Raw genomic sequence first — 23,250 nt, 5'->3', positions numbered from 1 at the left:
TAGTAAGGAAGTAGGCATTGGGACTCAGGACTCGTTTTTAGTTGGTTGTCGCTGTCCCAATACCCACACTTGTGGTCTTGGCCCCTTGAGCGCGTGTGTATGCGACAGCAAGGCTGTCCCCGATCTGAAAAATGGCAAAGCTCAGTGGTCTTGAATGCACACTAAATCTACCTCTGCTTCGGAGAGATTTCTGAGGTTAAGCGACTCCCATCATTCACCTTTTCACTCTCGCGTGAAATTCCGGAACAAGCAGATTCCAGATTTTGGACGCAAAAACAAATGTGAATGCATTTTAAAGTACATTTTTAGGTATTACATAGTCTATAATTTGTGAGTAAACGTAAAGTGTCTTACATTTTATTAGTGCAATTACTAAATAGTTTAATGTGTTAAACAGGAACCTCTAAACTGGCAATTATAAGTTTATTGTATAAGTGCAAAGAAAACTAAATAGAAAAAAAATGACATGCATTTTTAAAACAAGTGTTTGCCATCAGGTTATCAAAAAAAAAAAAAAAAAAAAAAAAAAAAAAAAAGCAAAGTTTAGCTCTTGTGAATGCGTTCAAACGATTCATTGAAAAGAACCGATTCAAAAGAACCGTGTGTTTGCGTGAGCGCGCAGCAGCAGTCGTGCCGTACCGTCTGTTGAACTGACACCGTACATTTTTTCTTAAATGTTTTAAAATAATGTCTTTCTTGTTCCTTCATTTCTTTATTTACTTAAACGTATTTATATTCTGTAATAAATATGTGTGTGCTGTTACGGTGCTATAAATGTTTTATATGCTTTCGCAATATTGTGAATGTTAACAATCATGCCAATAAAGCTTTGTTGACTCTGACTTTATGACCATTTTGGGACAAATCAGTCTTTTGTTTACTGTCTGGTGGCTCAGACGCATTCCGCGCGCGCATACTTGGCTTTCGCGGCACCTTTCTTTTTATTCCCACACACTCTCTCTTTCTTTTCGCAAGCCTACGGAATATGTGAAAAAAGAAAACACACACACACAAACACATTCTACACACACGCACACACACACGAACGCACATAAAGCAGCGGCCATTCCGGGACTGAACAAAAGAGCGCATTTAAACCCACCGAACGCGCACAGCGCCGCGTCTGTCGCGCTCGACCGCCGAACGCGCGCGTCTATCGCGCCGAAGATAAACCCTGCGCCGCGGAAGGTGCGATTCTGAGCCGCCCAGAGCCGTAAAAGTGCTTTACCTTGAGAGGTGTGACTCCGCCATCCTTGTTTCCTCCTCCTGTCCAGCAGCGCTGCAGCTCGCGCGCGACGCTCCCCTCCCCAGCGCGCGTCACTGACGCGTCACGAGACTTCTGGAGCTCCAGTTTTATTTCTGTTTGGGAAATTTCGCAGCAATGACAGACGCAATAAAACACCCTGGCAGTGATCAGTAGAGAAAGTGGCGAATTGGAGGACGGAGATATCCTAACAGAATTCATGAAATATAAAAAAGATTTTCTGTAATAAATGTGCGGTTTAGTGACACAATGAAATTGAGGAAAAATGTGCCTAAAGGTTGTGAAAATACTCTACGTGCATAACAACAACAATAATGTTCCAGAAATATGCGTGTTATGATCATGACCCAAAAGTTTTGTTGGGGAAATTTGCTGGTGGGGGAGTAATATGAACACTATCTATCTATCTATCTATCTATCTATCTATCTATCTATCTATCTATCTATCTATCTATCTATCTATCTATCTATCTATCTATCTATCTATCTATCTATCTATCTATCTATCTATCTATCTATCTATCTATCTATCGTTAATTCTATCTATCTATCTATCTATCTATCTATCTATCTATCTATCTATCTATCTATCTATCTATCTATCTATCTATCTATCTATCTATCTATCTATCGTTAATTCTATCTATCTATCTATCTATCTATCTATCTATCTATCTATCTATCTATCTATCTATCGTTAATTCTATCTATCTATCTATCTATCTATCTATCTATCTATCTATCTATCTATCTATCTATCTATCTATCTATCTATCGTTAATTCTATCTATCTATCTATCTATCTATCTATCTATCTATCTATCTATCTATCTATCGTTAATTCTATCTATCTATCTATCTATCTATCTATCTATCTATCTATCTATCTATCTATCTATCTATCTATCGTTAATTCTATCTATCGTTAATTCTATCTATCTATCTATCTATCTATCTATCTATCTATCTATCTATCTATCTATCTATCTATCTATCTATATATCTATCTATCTAGCTATCGTTAATTCTATCTATCTATCTATCTATCTATCTATCTATCTATCTATCTATCTATCTATCTATCTATCTATCTATCTATCGTTAATTCTATCAATCTATCTATCTATCTATCTATCTATCTATCTATCTGTCTATCTATCTATCTATCTATCTATCTATCTATCTATCTATCTATCTATCTATCTATCTATCTATCTATCTATCTATCTATCTATCTATCTATCTATCTATCTATCTATCTATCTATCTATCTATCTATCTATCTATCTAATAAATCGTATGAATTATTTTTCCACCTTCATCAGCCAAAACAATTCAACGTCATTGTCGCTAGGCGGCAGCAACGGCTTATTTGTCTCGCTAAAGAAACGTGCGAGTCTGAGCTGAACCGGAAGTGCGTGTAACACCAGCTGATGAGATAAACGGTAAATCCACGCACCGAAGCATATTTTATGTTTATTTAGAGTGCATTATCTATATGGATGTGACAGTCTTTTGCGTTACATTAACAGGAACCTTGCGGAAGCACAATGCCTGAAGTGAAGTCAATGTTTAGAGAGGTTCTGCCTAAACAAGGTGAGTTTTTCCACTGGTGTAGTTTTGTTTGTTGTTAGCAGGCTTGTGGTCGATGTAGTGCGGGACTTTCCAAACCCTCACCCCTATACAGACCGAGTGAACATGCCAGAGATGAACAACTGCATCACTGCAGCAGTCCACAGCTCAGCTTTACTCCACGCGGGTTATACACATATAGCAGGTCTATCAGTCAGTGTTGTGTTTCCTCCGTGCAGGTCAGCTTTCCATGGAGGACGTGCCCACCATGGTCCTGTGCAAACCCAAACTCCTCCCTCTGAAGTCCGTGACGCTGGAGAAACTGGAGAAGATGCAGCAAGACGCTCAGGAGATCATTAAACAACAAGAACTGGCTTTAAAGGAACAACAACAGACTGAAAAAGCAGAGTAGGGTACACTTCTGATCAAGTGCACACTTCCACCACTACATAATATCTGGCCAACTTGTTATTTTGCTAGAATCTATATTTATGCATGAGGTTTTGTATGCTTCAGTTCATAAGACGGCATAGGCACTTTAAGAATCATTTAGATATGTTCAAATCACTTTTATTTAAAAGAGGAAGTTCAGTTTTAGATATGTTGTTTTTATTAAACTTCAGCAAGTTTATTCCCAACAGTTGCAGCTGTGTTTGAAATGGCTATATTCTCATATAATTATTGTAAAACTGTAAGTCGGTGTGATTTGTTTTTTTCATTGAATAAAATAATGGCAGCTAATTAATACATGAAATTGGAATCATGCCTTGAATTAGGCCTTTATATTTTGTCTTTTTAAAAACTACGTTCCACTCGAAAAATTGTAATATTGTGCAAAAGTTCATTTAATTCAACTAAAAGGTAAAACTAATATATTATATAGATTCATTACATGCAAAGTGAGATATTTCAAGCCTTTATTGGTTATAATTTTGATGATTATGACAGCTCCAAAGCTTATGAAAACTCCAAATTCAAAATTAGAATATTGTAAAAAGGTTTTCATAAGCTGTAAGCCATAATCATCAAAAGTATAACCAATAAAGGCTTGAAATATCTCACTTTGCATGTAATGAGTCTATATAATATATTAGTTTCATCTTTTAAGTTGAATTACTGAAATTAACTTTTGCACGATATTCACATTTTTCGAGTTTCATCTGTAAATATCTTTCTGTCTATCATTCATCGGACCATCCATCAGTCTATCTGTCCTTCCTTCCATCCATCAATAAATAACTCCCAAGTGAGTAATGACAAACTTTATTATTTATTATCAACCATTTTAAACAAAGAGCAAGTAAGTTAAGTACGTTTCACATCCACCAGTCCACTGAAATATGAAATATAAAAATAAATGCTCTTGACACTTCTGTGAAATGATCCCAGCTGCTGTGCATTGCTCAGTTTTGTCCTTCCGTCAGTGACCATCAGAAATGACACCTTTGAAAAGTCAAGGAGAAAATAAACAAGCACAGTCATACAAAAAGCAGCCCAGGAGGGAGAAAGAGCTTCCCACTTATAAAGCTATGTACACACATCCGCAAGTCTCTGCAAACACTGGAGCACAGGAGTGGCAGTGAACTCGGGAATACAAAACATGGAATGACTAAGTCATAAGTGTGGCACTTTCAGGATTAGCTTATAAAGTCGCATCAGAAGGATCGGGGGGGGGGTTTACATCACATCCTTCGGATTTGAAAAGTGCCTGGCCCTTCGGTCACATCGTGTGTTTGACAGGAGGAACGTTTTTAGTACTTAAACTTGCATGACAAATACAAGCAACTTAAAGAAATACAGGACTCCAGTGAGCATCAGAGGAAAGGGCTTGTGGGACTCCTGAACTCAGAAGCCCTCCAGTTTGAAGCGCCCGCCGTCTCCTTCACTCATGAACCGCTTTCTGCCGCTGACAACAACAAAACGAACTATTAGTACGTTTATTTGGGTACATACAATTCTTTTTCATATAATAAAATATATATTTCATAAGAAATATGACAAATAACTATTTTATTTGGGTACTGGTACATGACAAATTATTTTTTTAAAGTAAACAAAAAGTTAATTTGGGTCATTGACATTATGTAATAATAATAAATACATACATTTGAATATATAAATACATACATTTATAACTACTATTGATAAATATAATAAGAAATATGACAAAAAGACAAACTATTTAGTTTGGGTACATGACAAATAAGTTTTATGTAATAATACTACTAATAATAATAATTATACATTACAACTAATTATAAATATTAAAAAAAAAGTTAATTTGGATACAAGACTAAAATATATAAATACGTACTAAAATTATATATTATATTAATATAATATTACATAATGTATTACAACTATTCATAAATAATAATTTATGTAATAAATATACATTTCATAGGAAATATGACAAGGAAAATATTTAATTTGGGTATATGACAAATAGTTTATGTAATATCACATTATGTAATATTTTTTATATATTAAAACTAAATATATTTGTATATATCAATAAATACATTTGTATATATCAATAAATACTTTATGTAATAATACATTTTGTAATATTGAAAAAAAAAAGTTTGATATAGTAACAATTTATGTTAAATTATACATACTTTTAAACATGACTGCTATTCATAATAAATGTAATTATAACAATGCATATTTTATGTAATAATAACAAAACAAAACACCTCACTCACTCACCGACAAGGACAGAGGTCCCGGAGTTTTTTATCAATGACCCCGGCATTAAAGCTCTGCTCCACGAACTGCTCCAGGAGCGAGTACGCACACGGCACATCAATACTGATATCTGCCATGTCCAGGTAGACTCTTTCGAATCCCTGTAAGAGGACACCGTTCTGATAAGAAGCACTTTTAAAGCTGCAGTAGCTCAAAGCGGCCAGCAGGCGATGCTCATACCCGTCTCAGCTGGTCCACGGTGATGACGGTGGAGGCGCACAGACTCTTCAGCAGCTGTAGGACGATCTGAAGCGTTCTGTCGCCTTTAGACTCCAGCACCATGATAACCGCCTGAGGAGAAAGCAGATCATCAGGCAGAGCCGAAGCAGGCTTGAAATGCCTGTTTTATAGCCGTTATTACCTCATAAACAAACTCATGATGAAAATGTGGCACTTCCAGTTCTCTCAAACAGCGCTCGGCTTCCACGGTGTCACCTGAGAGCAGGTACTCCTTCAACAGGAGGTTAACCTGCAACAACAGCGGTTATGCAATCCGTTAGAGTTAGCATGCGTTGACGCTTAATGTGCCGTGAAGTCTGCCAGTCTTCTGGTGTTACGTAACGTGTCCTTGCCTCTTTGATGAGTTGATTGACAGGTCTCTGGCCGCCGCCTGAACCCCAGAGGCTGTCGATGCGAAGGCCGGTCCATCGACTCATTCTCAGCAGCACAGCCGCGCGATCCAGAGCAGCTCTGGTGACACACACACACACACGTCACACTCGCAGGGGAACACAGGATAACACACACACAGCGTGTAAAACACTCACGTAACATACCTGGCGTATTCGCAGTCCACTCGTCCTTTGTAGCCGTCTATGAAGCTTTTTGAGAGGATGTTGTCTGCGGCGGCTCGAGCGATGAACTGGCCGAGCATCTACGAGACAACAGCCAATGGGAATTAGCCATTTAACATTTACAGGTTAAGATCACTCATTCTGAGAGCTTTTCCGTGAAAAACACCAGTGATCACAGGATACACAAAAGAAAGAGAAATGTATTAATGATTAGGCCTATTAGAGTTCATTTAAAAGCTTTAACAAATAAAATAAAAAAATATTAAAATTAATTCATATTTCTTGGTCCATTCTCTATTCACAGTCATGAATACAATTCTTATATATATATATATATATATATATACACTTTGTATGCATGCATGTATTACTTAATAATTCCAGGTAAATTTAACTCATTCTGAAAGCTTTCCACAGAAAGCATTTCCATATTTCTTGTTGACACCAAAAAAGGAACTGAAATAACTAGTAATTAAAATAGGCCTAAATTAAGCTGTTTTAAGCTGCAAAAATGTACAAATAATCAAAATATTAAATATTATTAAACAGTAAAATTTCACATAAAATGTAGCTTTTTGATCATCTCGAATCTAGGTCCATTTAAAAAATAAAATAATAATAAATAAAAATTAAGTCATATTTCTTGGTCCATTTTTTATTCATCCTGTCATAATACAAATAAGATTAAATTTAAAATGTCCAGGGAAAGATCACTCATACTAAGAGTTTTCCAATGAAAGCATTATATTTCATATTTACACACACACACAAAACTCACAATTTTCACAGAATCCATAAGGAACAGAAATCAGATAACTCCGCAGATATTGAATTTAAAAGTACATAAAATATCCCGAGTTCCTCATCGTAACATTTTTGAAATTCCAGTGAAATGCGTGTAAACAGAGCAGTGGTGTGCACAGCTGGAGGAAACACACTGTCAGTCACACACAGCAGTTCACACTGATGGAGGAGGTCAGTGTTTGTACACGTGCTGTTTTGGCACATCTACCCTTTGTGTTGGGACCGTATGGGGTGTGAAGGGAAGAAAGTGTCGTGTTTGCCCCATTCTAGCGCTCAAACAACATCTGCTGTAGTGTATGGAGCGAGGGCCGACAGGAGAGAGCTGGGTAAATGTGTTTGTACAGCAGAGAGTGTGTTGGAGGCACAGCGCTGACCCAGCATTCTGCACACAGACACACAAAAGCACAAGCTCTGGTGTTTGTATGAAGCCAAAGGAAACAGCTGAAAGTTTCTTCTGACTGGTTCATCTGCACCACCAGACGCGCTCCGACCACAGGCCTTTCATTGTTAACCGCAGCTTATCAAACACGCTTCTAGCAAAGCAAACATGAGGACGCACCGGAGCTTAGAAACTGTGCCAAATGTTACGCTGCAAAAGTTAAAGAGAGAGAGAGAGCGGTTCATGATTATGAACTTTAGCTGATGATTAAATGTCATAAAGATAATTGCGATTAATCTATTCTGTTCATGCCAATTTACCTCAAGAAATGATTTATTCATATTTAAATGTGATTCATAATAAAATAAGCATTTGTCATTTTTATTAAAGCTTTGAAAACTGCCATAAATAATACAAATATTATTATATGCACACACACATGCGCGTAAAATATTTCACTTTTTGTTCAACCTGGTCTACTTTCCAATTACACTGTCATGAATATAATATTATTATTATTATAATAATAATATTATAAGTATATATATATATATATATATATATATAATAATAATTGTATTAATCAAAGTATAATACCAATATATGATTACAGTAATAGTCTAATACTAATATGTGACCCTGGACCACAAAACCAGTCACATGGGTCAATTTTTTTAAATTGAGATTTATACATCATCTGAACGCTAAATAAATAAGCTTCCACCATTGATGTAGGGTTTGTTATGATATGACAATATTTGGCCGAGATGCAACTATTTGAAAATCTGGAATCTGAGGGTGCAAAAAAAAAAAACGAAACATTGAGAAAATCACCTTTAAAGTTGTCCATTTATGTTCACGATTGTGCTGCATTCACTCACAAAAATAAATGTTTTATATATTTACGGTAGGGCATTTACAAAATATCTTCATGGAACATGATCTTTAATTAATATCCTAATGATTTTTGGCATAAAAGAAAAATCGATAATTTTGACCCATACAATGTATTGTTGGCTAATATACCCGTGCGACATGTGACTGGTTTTGTGATCAAAGGTCAAATATTTTACTGTAAGCCAGTGATTATAGTTTATAAAGTGATAAATATGGATATTTTTGTTACAAAAACCCATCGCTTCGCTTCAGAAGTCATTTATTAACCCCCTGGAGTCATATGGATTATTTTTATGATGGATGAATGCACTTTTTGGAGCTTTTAAAAACTCCCATTATAAAGCTGGGAAGAGCCAAGATATTTTTTTTTAATAAAGTCATATACACCTAGAATGGCTTGAGGGTGAGAGTAAATCATGGGGTAATTTTCCATTTTTGGGTGAACTATTCTTTTAAATGTCCTTAGGCATTACCCTGGCATAATCTAAGCCCTGTCTGTGAAACCAGGCCTAAATTTAATGTAAATTGCAAAAATATATGAATGCTAATAATATATTTTAATGTTTAATGCGTAGGGTTAAGGGGTTTGAACAGTGACGGACCCCTTAAGCTCAGGTGCGCTAGCTTTAGCGTGTGTACCTGTGGAGCCGCTGGCGTGTCCAGCACCAGGTCGGGCAGCTCTTTGAGCAGTTTGTGGAAGGACGCCTCCACGTCACCGGCCGTGAGCACGCGCCCACAGAGCTCGCTGAGCAGTCGGGACGTCAGCTCCCTGTGGCTGGCTTTCGCCTCCAGCGCTAGTGATACGGCTAGCATGGGCACGTCGCCGCGCATGCCACTCAGGTTCAGCTCGGCTAGCAGTTCCTGAAGGAACAGAGTGAGATGTTCTGATTATAATGAGAACGCACCGCTCCCAGGTTTGCACAGGCTAGTTTACTCATAAAAATAGTTGCTTTTATGGGACTGCATGACACCGATTAGATATGAAAGGTCAAAAGCCGTCTCCTCATTCATCAACAGTCATAAATCTCACCGCCACTTCATTAGCATCCCCGTGCTCAAAGTACTCTTGAACTATAGGCGTGACCGTCTTCTCAAACGTCTCTTCGTCCAGAGGGAGGACGACCGTCTCGTATACGCAGTTCTCCTGGAGAAACACACAGTTTGATGCCTTTGTGTGCCAATTTCATGGTTAAAAACCAAAAGCGAGCGCATCGTGAGGCTCTTACCTGCTCCGCATCGTAATTGGGATCTTTCACATCAACTTTCACATCATCGTCATAAACTTCCCCAGGTGTTCCCCATACGCCTTTACCGCCAGCCCCACCTATGGACACAAAACACGTCATCTCTCTTCAAAACAATCAGAAGCACTGGAGGAACTCGTGACGTCATGTTTCCAGAACGGATTGAAGAACGAAAACTATGCGACGCTTTCAGTTCCTTCTGCTGTAGCACACGAAAGTACAAACTGTTCTTGCCATTGTCATGGTAACCGCACGGTTCCCATAAACAGGGCTGGGCCCCTTTAATTGTGTGTGGGCCCCTGTGACATCATCTCTCGATATGTGCTGGGCTCTGACCACAAGCGTCAAACTGACACTGGTATTATTATTTTTCAGTTTCTGTTTTTTTTTGGTTCAAAGAAGTTTGTGTACGCAAGCCTTAGCGTGGTGTAGATGTTCTGCTACACACTTAAGCTGCCCTAAACCGGTATGACTACTACTTTTGTGGAAGATATTTGATGTTATTTTTTACCATAAAATGGAAGTCAAACATTGTTTGGTTACCGACATTCTTCAAAATATCTTGTTCTGTGTTACAGGTTTGGAACAACTTGAAATAATTTTCCATTTTGATTGACTAGAGACCCGCGACACGATAAAGCTGGACGGACCTTCCACTGAACACAACACGATTGATTTCCTTCAATCCAGCTATTTCACACCAGCACATTAGGTGGCGCTGACCGAGAACACATTTTTCCTCATGTCTGAATAATGGGCAGACGTGCATTATTTGTAGTGTTTTATAATATACTGAATGCTACACCTGCTAAGCATTTCTCATGCTTTGTTATAAAAATACATTACAATAAATAAATAAATAAAAACACAAACAGGACACATCATATCTTGTCATAATTTTTTTGGCGTCATTTTTAGAAACGTTTCTCTCAGTTGTTTGTGCGCAGAATGTCATCATTCAGAAGTTATGATCACGAAATATGATGGACAGCTCTAGAGCGAATGAGCTCTTCAGATCGCATAAATCAGTGGAAAATTTATAGAAATTATAATCTGTATAAATAACATGTAAGAATAACATATTAAGAATAATCACGGCTCGTTTCATCGCGGGTCGACGAAAAAAAAAAAAAAAAGCTTGCTTTGCGATTGATCGCGCCCGGTGTGAATAGCTCGATAGTGATCTATTGTTTAGATTCAAAAGCGTCATCATGACGTACATTTGTGTCATTTAATCGCGCTCCGTGTGAAAGTCCCTTCAATCTTTTAGTAAACTAGTTCACTTTTGGCTGGAGTTAAAGGCTGTAGTATGCAAGTGCTGAAATAATCATTTGAAAATACCTTTAAATGGCCTGAATCGCAGGTCAAAATAAATAAGGTTTAGTAAAAATTGGGCCGTAATTTGCTTAAGGTTTTTAATTTAATTAATTTACCTAATATCATAAAATTAATAAAAAAAATTGCAGAGATTACATTTTTTTTTATATATATTTAGGATGATTTTTGCAACCATGCTATTTGGGACAGGGGCCTCCTTTCCAGCTTTTACTGGGCTGCAACGTCCCTCTAGTTAAAATAAACTGTGCTTCATTTCATTTAAAGTCACAATGAAATGCAAGTATCAAATGATCTGTTTTTATTGTGACACAAGTGAAAATAAAATGCAGGGTGGAGACTTGATTCCTTCCAGGTTGTTGATTGGATGGAGGCAGATCCTAAAGCGAGCTTGCAGTCGATTGTAAGAAAGGGGCGGGGTTTAAACTGACTGATTGGATAACTCTATCATTCACCCGAAAAATCTAATTACGTAATTCTCAAGCAAAATTACGTAATTTGATTTTTCGGGTGAATGACAGAGTTATCCAATCAGTCAGTTTAAACCCCGCCCCTTTCTTAAAAAAAACACATGCAGGGATAAATCGTACACAAGACCAACATGCATTTTGAAAATATACAGGGTGAATGCAGACTTTAAAAGTATTATGTTTGCTCAAACTAGATCAAATGACAAAGAAAACATGTCACCAATTTTCGTATTTCTGGTTTAAGGGCAAAACAACACTTGGCTTCTGCTCAGCCTGACCGTTAAGACGATTGTCAATATGCTGTAATCTAGGGCTGCAACAACGAATCGATAAAAATCGATTATCAAAATAGTTGGCAACGAATTTCATTATCGATTCGTTGTGTCGCGCGACGCGGAGATGTAAAAAAATAATAATAATTAGTTGAGCGCAGAGCTATGAGGCGCCGGACTGGACAAAAGCGAAGCGAACTCCGCGAGCGACACTGCGCTTGAGACACGTGTGTTTGCGCGCGAGTGTGTCTGCACGCGCAAGAGAGACCGAGTGTGTCCGAGAGTGCGCGATATAGAGTGTGTTTGCGCACGAGTGTGTCTGCGCACACTGATGCACTGTGCATCTGAGAGCGCGCGATAGAGACCATGTCTATTTGCGCGAAAGAGAGACAGAGTGTGTCCGAGCAGCACTGAATTTTTCATTCTTTACTCTAAGTCTAAATGACTCTGCAAAATACACACCATACGAGGTGGTCAATCCATTGCATTTTTTTGTGAGTGTGTGCGTCTGCGAGTGTGAGAATTTGTGCGTCTGTGAGTGTGTGCGTCTGTGAGTGTAGTGTGGAGAACAAGTTCTGACGTTTAAACAAATCCTGTTAAGTTTTCTGATTTGTATTTTTCTTTATTTTTATTTTATTTTTTATTATTCTGACAGCTCAAGTCCCTTAACCCTTTAAGTGTCACGCCCCTTTTTTGAATATACATGAAAATGCACTTTCCGAACTTAAATGTTTGTAACTCAAGAATGCTTTGGAATATGGATGTAAGATTGGTCTTGTTTTTAAGAAGAAAATTGGCAGATTTTTGTAGAAGTGAAATAAATTAAGAAAGTGTAACAGAAAAAAAGTTATAGAAGTTTGAGTTTATGAAAATATAAAATAAAATAAAAAAATTATTCATATTTTATATAAAATATATTTTTTCAAAACCTGGGTAACTCTAAAACTGCACAAAAATCAAAGCCAAAAATCTGAACAAGTTGTGTTTTAAATTTTAGGTTGATATCTCAAAAAATGAGCTTTCAGTAAGATTTTGTTTGGGCGCAGTACCACACTTTTTCACTAGTTGACATTACTGCCCATATAAGGGCGCCTCCATTTCCATATATGGTTTTTCTTTATTTCTAAAACATTTTCAGACCTTTTTTTCTAAAATAATTGAACAAATGCTATCTTTTGAACTCTTGGCATGAAAACAAACTGAGGTTTCTACCATTTTTTTCATGATTTTTCATGTTCATCACTATTTCAAAATAAAGGACTGAACACCTTAGGAGTATGAAAATATTATTGTTGCAAATTGATAAATTACAGCTCCTCTGTAATTTATTTTGAAAATCAGTCACCAAATATGAAAACTAGAGATTGTAAGCTTTCAAATGATATATAGTTTGTCAATATTACTTAAGGTTTTTACTAAGATATTATTGTTTTAAAAATATACTGGCAAACGTCCCACCTGTGGGACGGTGACAGTCAAAGGGTTAAACAAAAATATACATATTTTTGTGCACTTTATTTTAAAAAAAAGTCCTATATATTTGGCAGATGTAAAGCACATGTGTATGTTTTTTGTGTTAGTCAATAATTTTTTTTTAATGACTTTAACAGCTCAGGGATGTTCAAGGAGCAACCTGTTTGTGCACTTTCTGAAGATTTTTTTGCACTGTGAATTTGCACTGTCAGTTCTGTTTTTGAATAAAGGGTTGGAAATTAATGCTTTTTTTATTTTTATCCGATTAATCGAAAAGATAATCGACAGATTAATTGATTATTAAAATAATCGTTAGTTGCAGCCCTACTGTAATCCACTTTTCAGGCCTATTTGGATAAAGTGGGGGACTTCCAAACCTACTACATTTTCACTGCAACGCCTACATCTGAAGGATTCTGGCCAAAAAAAAAAAGCTAACAGGATCTCCTGCCCTGCCCTGCGGGCTGACTTAACCAGCAGTTACATAACACAAACAGGGCCGTCTGTGCCATCGCAGAGGGAATCAGAAAGAGAAGTGTGCCATTAAGTCATCTTGCGGGTGATGGGGGAGGTGGAAAGGTCAGGAGGGGCGATAATCTCAGCTAAAACGCTAATCTAGACGATTAAATGGTCGCCGTCAGACACAAAGAGAGTCGAGTGTTGTTTTTTTGCAGGTTTGGCGTTACATTAGCAAGTCAGCATACATGGCGTACTTGACGGAGCCAGTCGGACAGTATGTAGGCCGTTTATGCAAGCCAGACTTTTCCAAATCAATTCAGGTCTGTTGCACTCAGAGACGTTGAACCCTCTACAAAGGACCAGCACTGTGTAAAACAACATCTGAATGAATGGGAGTGATCGTCTGTTATGAACGTATGTGTGAATACGGGTGGAGTTCGGTAGATGTAGCGTGTCAGTCCGTTCACTCTAACGTTTGTTATCAATCTAATTGGCTAAAATAAAGCAGCGGATGCTGAAACAGATCCAGGTCAACACTTGATTTGTTTTGAAAACATATAAACGAAGCCCAAGCGCACTGGAGTTCCGGAACTTTCGGAGTTCCGGAACTTTCAGAATTCCAAATGCAATTTGTTCCGGAACTTTCAGAATTCCAAATGCAATTTATTTGTATTTACATGCACTTTCAAGATCAGTTAAATCTAAAGTCCAGAATGTTTTCATCTGTTGGGTGTGGACGTGAATATAGTTGTGGTTATTTGTGTGAACGGGCTTTAAGGAATGAAAACAGCACTAATACCTTTCTTCGGCAAGCCTCGTCCCTTGCCCATCCTGGACCTCCGGTTGAGCAGTTTGCCCTTTGGGCTGGTGGGCGGAACCGTGGACCGGACCGCATCGCTGTTCTCACTCAGCGAGTCGCCTCTGCCCGAGTCCCGGGAGGAGTTCTTCCGCAGACGTCTCTTCACCTTGGCCTTGAGTCTTGCCTCGTGAATGCTGCCGGTGGGGGCCAATATCCAGTTTCCGTTGATCTCGTTATTGACATTTCCAGCGAATGTGCTGTCCTCGTCCCCGGAGGGGAAGGAATCACTAAGATTTCCGGCCTCTGTGGATGACAATTTGTGAATATGCATGACAACTTAATATAGACTAAATATACATACAAATAGCATTAGCACTAGGGGCCAAAGTTTGGGCACCTTTAAAGACTTTTTGTTCCACACAAGGGAGTAAAATCAAGTGATACTCCTGACCTTTGCAACTTCGCTAAGACTTATCATATTAAATACCAAAAATAAGGGCAAATAGTTCTCAAACACTGACCTAGAAACATTTAACTGTTAGTGATATAAAATCACTATCTCACGCCATAAAAATCAACTAAAACTTACCAACAGGGTTTGCATTTAGCCATGCCTCACAGTCAGTTGCCATGGTTAGTTTTACAGCGTATGAAATGTGCCTTTGCACCTAGGAATGCAGAAAAATTAACGTTAACATTTCTAAAATAGAAATTAATTAATAAATGAAAAAATGTCAGCTGCTCCAATCAGCAGCGTCCATTTGGCTCATACACAAGCCTGATGCAATGAATGGACGCATTACCACACAAGACAGAAGATCTCCACTCTCTAAAACAAAATTGTTTTGGCAAAGCAATATTAGTCCTTATAAGAATTTTATTAACGTGTTTTAAATTTGACGTAGAGCACGCATTTCATGTTTTGCGTTATGTGCACGCGCAAATGCACGAGCGCAACATAAACATAAACAAAGCCTCAGGACGTGCAGCGAACAAATGCGTTGTTGCCTGTATTTGACGCAGCGTGTAAGGTAAAGCCTTCAAAAGTGTTATACATAGAAAATAAGTTTCTTCCCAACATTCAGTCGATAAAGAACAAAGCCTACTAACCTGCTTTATCGCGAAGCCCAAGTTCGTACGCACTATCTCCGCTGATGTTGATCTTGTGTTCTCTGCCCAGCAACTCGATAGTGTAAGGCTGCCCTGCGAGCTCTCTGATTGGTCAGAGTAATAGAGGCGGATAACAAAATAACCAATGAAAATTGAGTTCTGACGAAACAGGTCTTTCTCGTATTTTCTACGAGGCGTTCGTTGAAGTTCGTGACTTTCCGCCGCCCGACGATGGACCAGAAGTGATGTCATTATGTAATACACTGCGCATGGGTGAGGATGAAGTCACTTTTTCTCGGTTATATTATTCAACTGACGCATTTTTTTTAAAAGACGCAAGGGTTATTTCATAATGTGCTGGCCAATACATTCAGGGCCATGATGATATTTTCCAAAATGTTTATTCAATATTTGCATCAATGCAACCCAAAAATAATTATACAGATTTTTCTTCCAGAAAATGGGATGCTATTATTAACAGAATATAAAACAGAGGAGAACATTTTTTCCAGAACCATTCCAATAATATACTCGCATTATAACACACACACTCAGTTTTTTTTTTTTTTTATCTTTAAACAAATAAATGTGATAATTATAAGCATGGTCCAGTTCAAGTATCCCTATAGTCTGAGCTCTGTGTACAGCAATGATGAAAAGCAAAATATGACAGACATTACACAGAAATGCATTTTAGCATTTTGAGATTTTCACTATACCTCACCACCAAAAAGGCACTTTAAAAAAGTGATTATTTCAAGCATGAAACAGATTCAAGACCTGAACACGGACTAAAAACAACAACAGTAGAATATTCACAAGTATTAACCTGAGGATAATTTTACACCTCTTGAAATTTAAATAAGGCACATCTGAAGTCTATAGAGGAAAATCAACACATACGCAAGCTTTGGAGTATGAATGAGGCAGATGCAAATGATGTAAACACTACACTTACCAGTGCATTTCACATTCTGATACATATTTTTCACAGTGTAATACAAATTCCTGGACGTCAGCGGATACACAGCGCCTTGTGTCCTACGATTAAGGGCAGTGTATTAAAGAGACAGTTAACTGAGAAACAAAACCACGTTCCTCTGTGACATTCTTTCTTTCTTCCATAGAACAGAAATGAAGATATTTTGCAGAAAGTTCCTGCTTACTTTTTTCTCCATACAAAGAAAATAAATGGGAACTGAGGCGGTTACAGTGGTTTTTCAAAGCCTCACTCATGACATGTGGGGGGGAAAACGATATTTGTTAAGTTATAAGAAGATAACTTATTCGATCACTCGTTTCAGGTAAAATTTAATCCATTACTGAATACAAATTACATTATGAAAATTGTAATTATTACCAATTACGTCACATTTTAGGTTTACTTTTTGATTACTTTTGACTAGAAAATCAAATATGAAACCGATATGAACATTTTTCCAGATAACGATAACCGATAATTCTTTATATTTGAAAGCCGATAACCGATATGAAGGCCGATAAATATAAATCTACATTTGTATTTAATTTCTGAGTGCCTAATTACAAAAACTAAAGTCTCGCCATTAAAAGCTGTGTCCCAAGCACACAATTAAAATGTTCTCATTATAATATTATGTAGTTTTATGTGACAGACTTGCGATGCACATGTTGCATATTTGGTATTTTCCTTTTTTGAAGTAATTCTAATCAAATTTCAAGCAATTTAAAGCCATCATGGTGAACAGTGCACATCTGAAGTGTCTTAACTGAAGGAAATAATTTATCATTTATCAGCTTTAATATATCGGCAACATTTTCTTATTGGGCCGATAACGATAACATTAAAAATTAACATATATCGGCCGGTACCGATATGGTGGCCGATATCATATCATTTAATCACATTGATTTGCATAGAATAATCTTGTAGCATGTTGATATAAAAATACAAAGATAGAAAAAAATATATATTCCACTCTTTATCAACAACGTGAAGTAAAATGACGAAAAGCAAATCATTAATTAGATCTTAAAATGTTAAATTAAAAGAAAAAATTATTTTAAAATAAAAACAATCAAAATATAACACTTACTAAAAAACATTTTACTTGTGTATGGTGTGTGGCCTCAATTTTCTAGTGGCCGTTCCTGTGTGTCCACAAAACTGGACGACTTTCTCAACATATAAGCAATAGGCTTTTTTTAGAAAAGTTAGGAGAATTTGGCATAATCATTGAATTCTGAATAATTTACTGCCATTTTGTGATTAAGTAATCATGTGATCAATAAAAAGTAGTCGGATTGCAAGTATTTTAAAATGTAATATAATCTAATTATATAATTTTTTTAGGAATTGATTATGTAATCCAGATTGTATGTACATGAACATGGACTACTTTTATGATGCTTTTTACATTTTGATGCCAAAGTCCCCATTCACTTGCATTGTACAGAAAAATAGCAGCATAAAAATCACTGACAAAAAAAAAAAAAAAAAGTAATATGCGTTTACATTTTTTCCAGTGAACTATTCCTTTAAAATATGACATTTAAAAAAAAATTAAATAATAATAATTAGTAAAAACGTTCATACAATTCACATTGCTATGAACTAGAGTACACAGAGGATCCAATTGCCCCGGTTCCCCGGTTGTGTCCCTTCCCTCTCCTCATTGTGTTGTGTCTCTCGGTCTCTCCGTGGATGCGTCTCATTCAGTGTGTCCCAGCAGGGATGCTCGTCTCACGCGAGCTTCACTCAGCTTTTGGCGACTCCGTGTGGAAGTTCAAGAGACTTTCCTCCGCCAGCTGCGACAGATACTTCTAGAAAAACACAAACAACCCCTCATTAAATTACACAAACGTCAGTTTACTCTGAAATTACAGGCATAGGAGCAGCCATTCAGCCTCGAAGAGCAACAGTTTGGTTTCTCTGACTAAAATGGCTGACTGACAGCACCTGACTGTTATACTGAAGTTTAAGTTTATGCTACAATTGGAGGTTGCATGTTTCTAAGCTCCTTTGGCTCAGAAACCAAACTCTATTAAAATATACTTTTCAAACCCATAAGTTTATGTAAATTGTCCACTGGCAATATCCATCAGTGGATAAAATGACAAAAAAACGTTGACTTGCCGAGGCTAATTTTATAGCTAGCTTTTTATTTAGTCATCTTAAATAATATTGACGCACTTTTTTCTTAATATGACAAAACCGTCTTTCACATTTTATAGGTGCGAAATTATTTTGCACTAATGTTGTGCTGATAAGTATGGACTTGACTGTTGAGTCAAGTTGAGGTCTGTTATAAAGACATAAAAGTGCGTTTAGTCGAAGAAACTCCTACCAAAAAGCATATTTGTTTACCAGTGTAACAAGGAGAGCTGAAAAAGAAGAAGGTCAAAATGTGGGAGGAAAGCAGGTGTTTCCTGTAGTGTTTACAGTCTCGCTCTCTCTCTCTCTCTCTCGCTCGCTCGGTTTCACCTGTCTTGCTCTTCTGGTGTTAAATTCTCACTGTAGTTCTTGTAAACTCGACACAGCTGGCAGCCCTCGAGCCGGAGAAGTGAAGTATGAGGTGACGCTGTTTGGCCGACCGCTCTAGTGTGAGAGACGTGACAACTGGCTGTGGTCTGACTGTGACGACGGGGAATGTCCGGCTCCGAGTGTTGTGTTGGAAAGTGTGTTCGTCTGTCTGTATGTGTGTGTTTCTGAAGGGTTATAATGAGAAACCGTATCCCACCCTGAGGACCGGGCTCCTTAGATCAGTCAGTCTTACATTGCCGTCACCAGTGGTGGTGAGTAACTAAGTAAGTGTAGCCGTTTCAGTAACAAGGTACTATTTCCAACAAGTAGCAGTGTAGTGTGGCCCAATGCTACATCGCTGTTTGAATTTCACATTGTTTGCATGTAGCAAATACTATAGCTAAGTGGATCTCTCAGTCCACTCTGATTCTTGCAAAGAAACAATTCACTGATTTGAGTTGCTTGAGCAGTTTCCATGTAGTTAGTGAGACTGTAGTTTAGCTAATGGTATATGTTCTGCTAGAAAGTCTGATTCATGTTAGTGAATCGGTTAATTCAGGAAGAGATTGTGAGAAACAATTCACTGAATCGAGTTGCTCAAGCAGCGTCCATGTGCAACTGTGGTTATTTAGTCTGTAGTTTAGCAAATCTCATGTACCGTTGGAAACTCGGATTCATTTTTGTGAATCAGTTTGTTAGGGAAGAGATTTTTTTTTTTTATATATATATATATATATATATAATTTTGAATAAACTTTTATTTGTATATTTTTAGCTTTCATGTTAATTATGGTTGAATTTTTAGTCATGTGCTTTTGTCCTTTTATTAGTTTTTTTCTTCTTCAAATATTGCATACATAATTTAATTTAGCTTTAATACATTTTTATTTCAGTTAAAGTTTTATTTTTATTTAATTTTCAGTTAATAATTGTAGTGCTTCAACTTAAACTTATTTCAGTTTATTGCCAATGCACCATTTTTAATTTTCATTTAGTTTTTTAACTAATATTCATATATTATTTTATTTCAGCTTTATTTTCAACACTGTACAAGAGTTAAAGCCGTTTAAATCATCGTTTGACAGTCGTTTATGGTTTAACTTTAAAAAGGTTAAAGGAGTAGTTCACTTTCAAATAAAAATGTCCTGATAATTTACTCACCCCCATGTCATCCAATATTTCCATGTCTTTCTTTCTTCAGTCGAAAAGAAATTAAGGTTTTTGAGGAAAACGTTCCAGGATTTTTCTCCATATAATGGACTTCAATGGCAGCCAACGGTTTGAAGGTTCAAATGTCACTCAATGCAGCTTTAAAGGCTCTACACGATCCCAGCCGAGAAATAAGGGTCTTATCTAGCGAAACGATCTGTTATTTTCTAGAAAAAAAATTAAATTATATACTTTTTAACCAAAAATGCCCGTCTTGTACCATCTCTGAGATGCGCCACGTGCGCCAACCGTGACATCGTTAAACATCCAGGATATGCACACGTAAGGACCATTTTAAACAATAAACTGACACAAATACATATAAATATGTGTCATTCAACATACAAACACTTTGAACGGTCCTCCTACTCCAAACTTGTAAACACGGGGTCGGTACTTCTGACTACGTCACGCGTGACCTAAACATGATGACGTAATGCGTGACGCATCTCAGAGATGGTACAAGACGGGTATTTGTCGTTAAAAAGTACATCATTTTTATTTTATTTTTAGAAAATGACTGATTGTTTCGCTAGATAAGACCCTTATTCCTCGGCTGGGATCGTGTAGTACCTTTGAAGCTGCATTGAGTGACATTTGAACCTTCAAACCGTTGGTTGCCATTGAAGTCCATTATATGGAGAAAAATCCTGTTTTCCTCAAAAACCTTAATTTCTTTTCGACTGAAGAAAGAAAGACACGGACATCTTGGATGACATGGGGGTGAGTAAATTATCAGGAAATGTTTATTTGAAAGTGAACTACTCCTTTAAGAAAGAGAAAACATTCATATTTGAATGGAAAGAGAAAGGAAGAGGCTGCATGTTGGTATTTATGACCTGTAGGTTCCTGTAGTGAATTGTACTCCGACAGTGTGACGTCTTGGCTGTTTGTTCGCTGTTGTAAAACAAGCCACACAGGTTGCAATAAAATCCCGTCCTTGGCACAATGAACTCCACACCTGCCAGAAACAACAAAACCAGACAGAAATCAGAACAACACCAAACCGATACATTTTCTGAGCCACGTTCTCGTACACTGTGTGTGTGTGCAGGGGTGTAAAGTCAGCTCTTCTGTGAGGGAATCAAGTGCGTTAGCTGTGTGGTAATGAGTACACAAGCTCAGGCCTCGAGGGTGCAATTCACACCTCACTCAACAGGATGACAAATGCTCCACTGACATCAGCCGGCCTTAAAGGCTTCAGTTACCCACTGAGAGCCGACATCACAGCCAGAGTTGCTCAAAGCGCCGCTATTACTTTTGCTCATGCTTTCTTCTTCCGGACCAAACGGCTTTACGTCATGTGGTTCGAATCGTTTGACTCTGGTGGACGTACCTAACGGTATGCTGTGTTCACTAATGGCTTTCTCCTGATCCTGAGAAGGTGACGCAGCACAGATGTCTGTCGCCTGAGGTGAAGGGGCCGCTAATGAGTCAGGAATATCTAGAAGAGAAAAACAGGTGGAATGATGCAAGAGATTAAGCACATGTTATTTTATCTACAGCCTGTAAATCACATTAAACTGCCACTAAAGGTTCAAAAATGCCCTCTGAGATTTTATAGCAAGTAGATTTTAAATGCAACTTTTTAAAAAAATCTTTGATGATTGAATTTTAGTTTTTTTTTTTTTTATTCCACATTTTAGAAAATTCTGTCATCATCTACCTACCTTAGTCCAAAAAATAAAGTGATCAAAATGTCAAAGCTTTTCCACACAACAAAAATGCAATCAAGTTTCATTTTTGCTTCTCTAAACAAAACAAATATTAGCAGCTCTCCAGAGTGCAACTAAAAATTATCGCAAATGCAACGGAAAATCCAAATGCGGGCTCAGCGGATATCATCTTGTGCAGTGGCATTAGTTCATTTATAAGTTACTTTCGAGTGCACGCAAAAACAAGCAAGGTATAAGCGGAAAAATGATTCTCAAGAACTTGCTCTTTTTAATGAGTCAACAGATTCACTTGTCGAACTCACTCGTGATTTAATGGTTTGAAGTACCCAGTCAGTGAATCTGAACAGCAATCTTAATCAAGCGATTATTCATTTATATTTATATGACATTTACATTTATGCATTTGGCATTCAAAGCATTATATTCATAATGCGATATTCATTGCATTCAAGGTACACATTTGATCAGTTCCTGCTTTCCATGGGAATCGAACGACCCATGAATGCGTTGTTAGCGCCATGCTCTACTTTTCGAGCTACATGACGGCTACCGTAGTTATGAGGAACTATTAAGAACTATGTGGGTTTATACATGCATTTACTGACAAACTTATATGACCGTGGGTACCTTTCTTTTGACTGTCCTGTTTGAGACATGGCTCCTTGTTGTCCATCTCTGTCGCCTTTCTTTCATCATTACTCACGTCTGTCACTTTTCCACTTTCACATGTGCTGCTGTGGTTTGGAGGCCCAGCTGGTGTGGCTGTGTTGGTCTGTGTATCCATATCAGTGGCGGTGCAGGTCTCCTCCAAAGCGCTCTTGAACTCGTGGGACGGGAACTGGTTGAGTTGAGAGACCGGCAGCTCTGGGACAGGTGCCTTCAGGGGCGTCTCTCCGGGGCAGGACTGAGCACCTCCAGAGGTTTCCTCTGGGACCAAATCCAGCGGTGGAAGGGTAGGAGGGTCCACCACTGTGTCCTCGACTTTTGCTGGGGTTTCTGCATTTGGTTTAGGGCTCTCTGACGTCGACCGGCCGGGCTCAACTCTCGGGTCCTCCTCTTGAAGGTCGGGTAGATCAGGTTCAACTATAGAGTCATCCTCTCCGCCGACTTCATCTACGGTCACCAGTTCCTCCATGCTTTTAGGATACCAGCTCTCCTCCTCTCCACTTTCCAGTCCCTTGGTAAGAAATTAATACTTTCATTCAGCAAGGATGCATTAATTTGACCAAAAGAGACAGTA

At 37.7% G+C, this 23,250-nt stretch overlaps 4 protein-coding genes across 6 annotated transcripts in view; 1 reads left to right on the top strand and 3 right to left on the bottom strand.

Moving 5' to 3' along the window:
* Window positions 1-1,306, bottom strand: part of shoc2 (SHOC2 leucine rich repeat scaffold protein) — a 28,474-nt gene extending 27,168 nt beyond the window's left edge. Inside the window, exon 1 of the mRNA XM_079592358.1 lies at window positions 1,229-1,306. The gene's annotated coding sequence lies outside the window, so the exon portion shown is untranslated. The remainder of the gene's footprint in view (window positions 1-1,228) is intronic.
* A 1,332-nt stretch (window positions 1,307-2,638) lies between these two features.
* Window positions 2,639-4,094, top strand: bbip1 (BBSome interacting protein 1). Its single transcript, XM_079593659.1, has 3 exons — window positions 2,639-2,709; window positions 2,797-2,860; window positions 3,076-4,094. Exons 2-3 carry the CDS (start codon window positions 2,815-2,817, stop codon window positions 3,246-3,248), a joined length of 219 nt encoding a protein of 72 aa, XP_079449785.1. The 5' UTR covers window positions 2,639-2,709; window positions 2,797-2,814; the 3' UTR covers window positions 3,249-4,094.
* pdcd4b (programmed cell death 4b) lies at window positions 3,953-15,893 on the bottom strand. The gene is made up of 12 exons (XM_079593658.1): window positions 15,624-15,893; window positions 15,103-15,181; window positions 14,514-14,816; window positions 9,688-9,785; window positions 9,492-9,605; window positions 9,101-9,322; window positions 6,364-6,461; window positions 6,160-6,277; window positions 5,949-6,056; window positions 5,768-5,878; window positions 5,549-5,688; window positions 3,953-4,742 (listed from the first exon to the last, which is right to left on the bottom strand). The coding sequence occupies exons 1-12, from the start codon at window positions 15,873-15,875 to the stop codon at window positions 4,682-4,684; spliced, it is 1,704 nt and encodes a 567-aa protein (XP_079449784.1). The 5' UTR covers window positions 15,876-15,893; the 3' UTR covers window positions 3,953-4,681.
* A 113-nt stretch (window positions 15,894-16,006) lies between these two features.
* The window catches only part of rbm20 (RNA binding motif protein 20), a 68,540-nt gene continuing 61,296 nt past the window's right edge, over window positions 16,007-23,250 (bottom strand). For all 3 annotated transcript variants that reach the window (XM_079593655.1, XM_079593656.1, XM_079593657.1), the window contains exons 11-14: window positions 22,638-23,187; window positions 21,671-21,778; window positions 21,174-21,295; window positions 16,007-18,425 (exon numbers count right to left, since the gene is read on the bottom strand). In XM_079593655.1, the coding sequence (XP_079449781.1) occupies window positions 18,357-18,425; window positions 21,174-21,295; window positions 21,671-21,778; window positions 22,638-23,187 (849 nt within the window). In that variant the 3' untranslated portion in view covers window positions 16,007-18,356. The remainder of the gene's footprint in view (window positions 18,426-21,173; window positions 21,296-21,670; window positions 21,779-22,637; window positions 23,188-23,250) is intronic.

This window comes from Phoxinus phoxinus (genome assembly GCF_949152265.1).
Source record: "Phoxinus phoxinus genome assembly, chromosome: 20".
NCBI lineage: Eukaryota > Metazoa > Chordata > Actinopteri > Cypriniformes > Leuciscidae > Phoxinus > Phoxinus phoxinus.
This window is presented reverse-complemented; position numbering and strand designations above follow the sequence as displayed.

Excerpts from the sequence above, each read along its gene's own strand:
- bbip1 (XM_079593659.1), top strand. The coding sequence starts at position 2,815 with ATGCCTGAAGTGAAGTCAATGTTTAGAGAGGTTCTGCCTAAACAAG. Across the intron at positions 2,861-3,075 it reads AGAGGTTCTGCCTAAACAAG|GTCAGCTTTCCATGGAGGAC; the intron begins GTGAGTTTTTCC and ends TCCTCCGTGCAG.
- pdcd4b (XM_079593658.1), bottom strand. The coding sequence starts at position 15,875 with ATGACATCACTTCTGGTCCATCGTCGGGCGGCGGAAAGTCACGAACTT. Across the intron at positions 9,786-14,513 it reads ACGAGGCTTGCCGAAGAAAG|GTGGGGCTGGCGGTAAAGGC; the intron begins GTATTAGTGCTG and ends TTGTGTCCATAG. Across the intron at positions 6,462-9,100 it reads ACACGCCAGCGGCTCCACAG|ATGCTCGGCCAGTTCATCGC; the intron begins GTACACACGCTA and ends GTTGTCTCGTAG.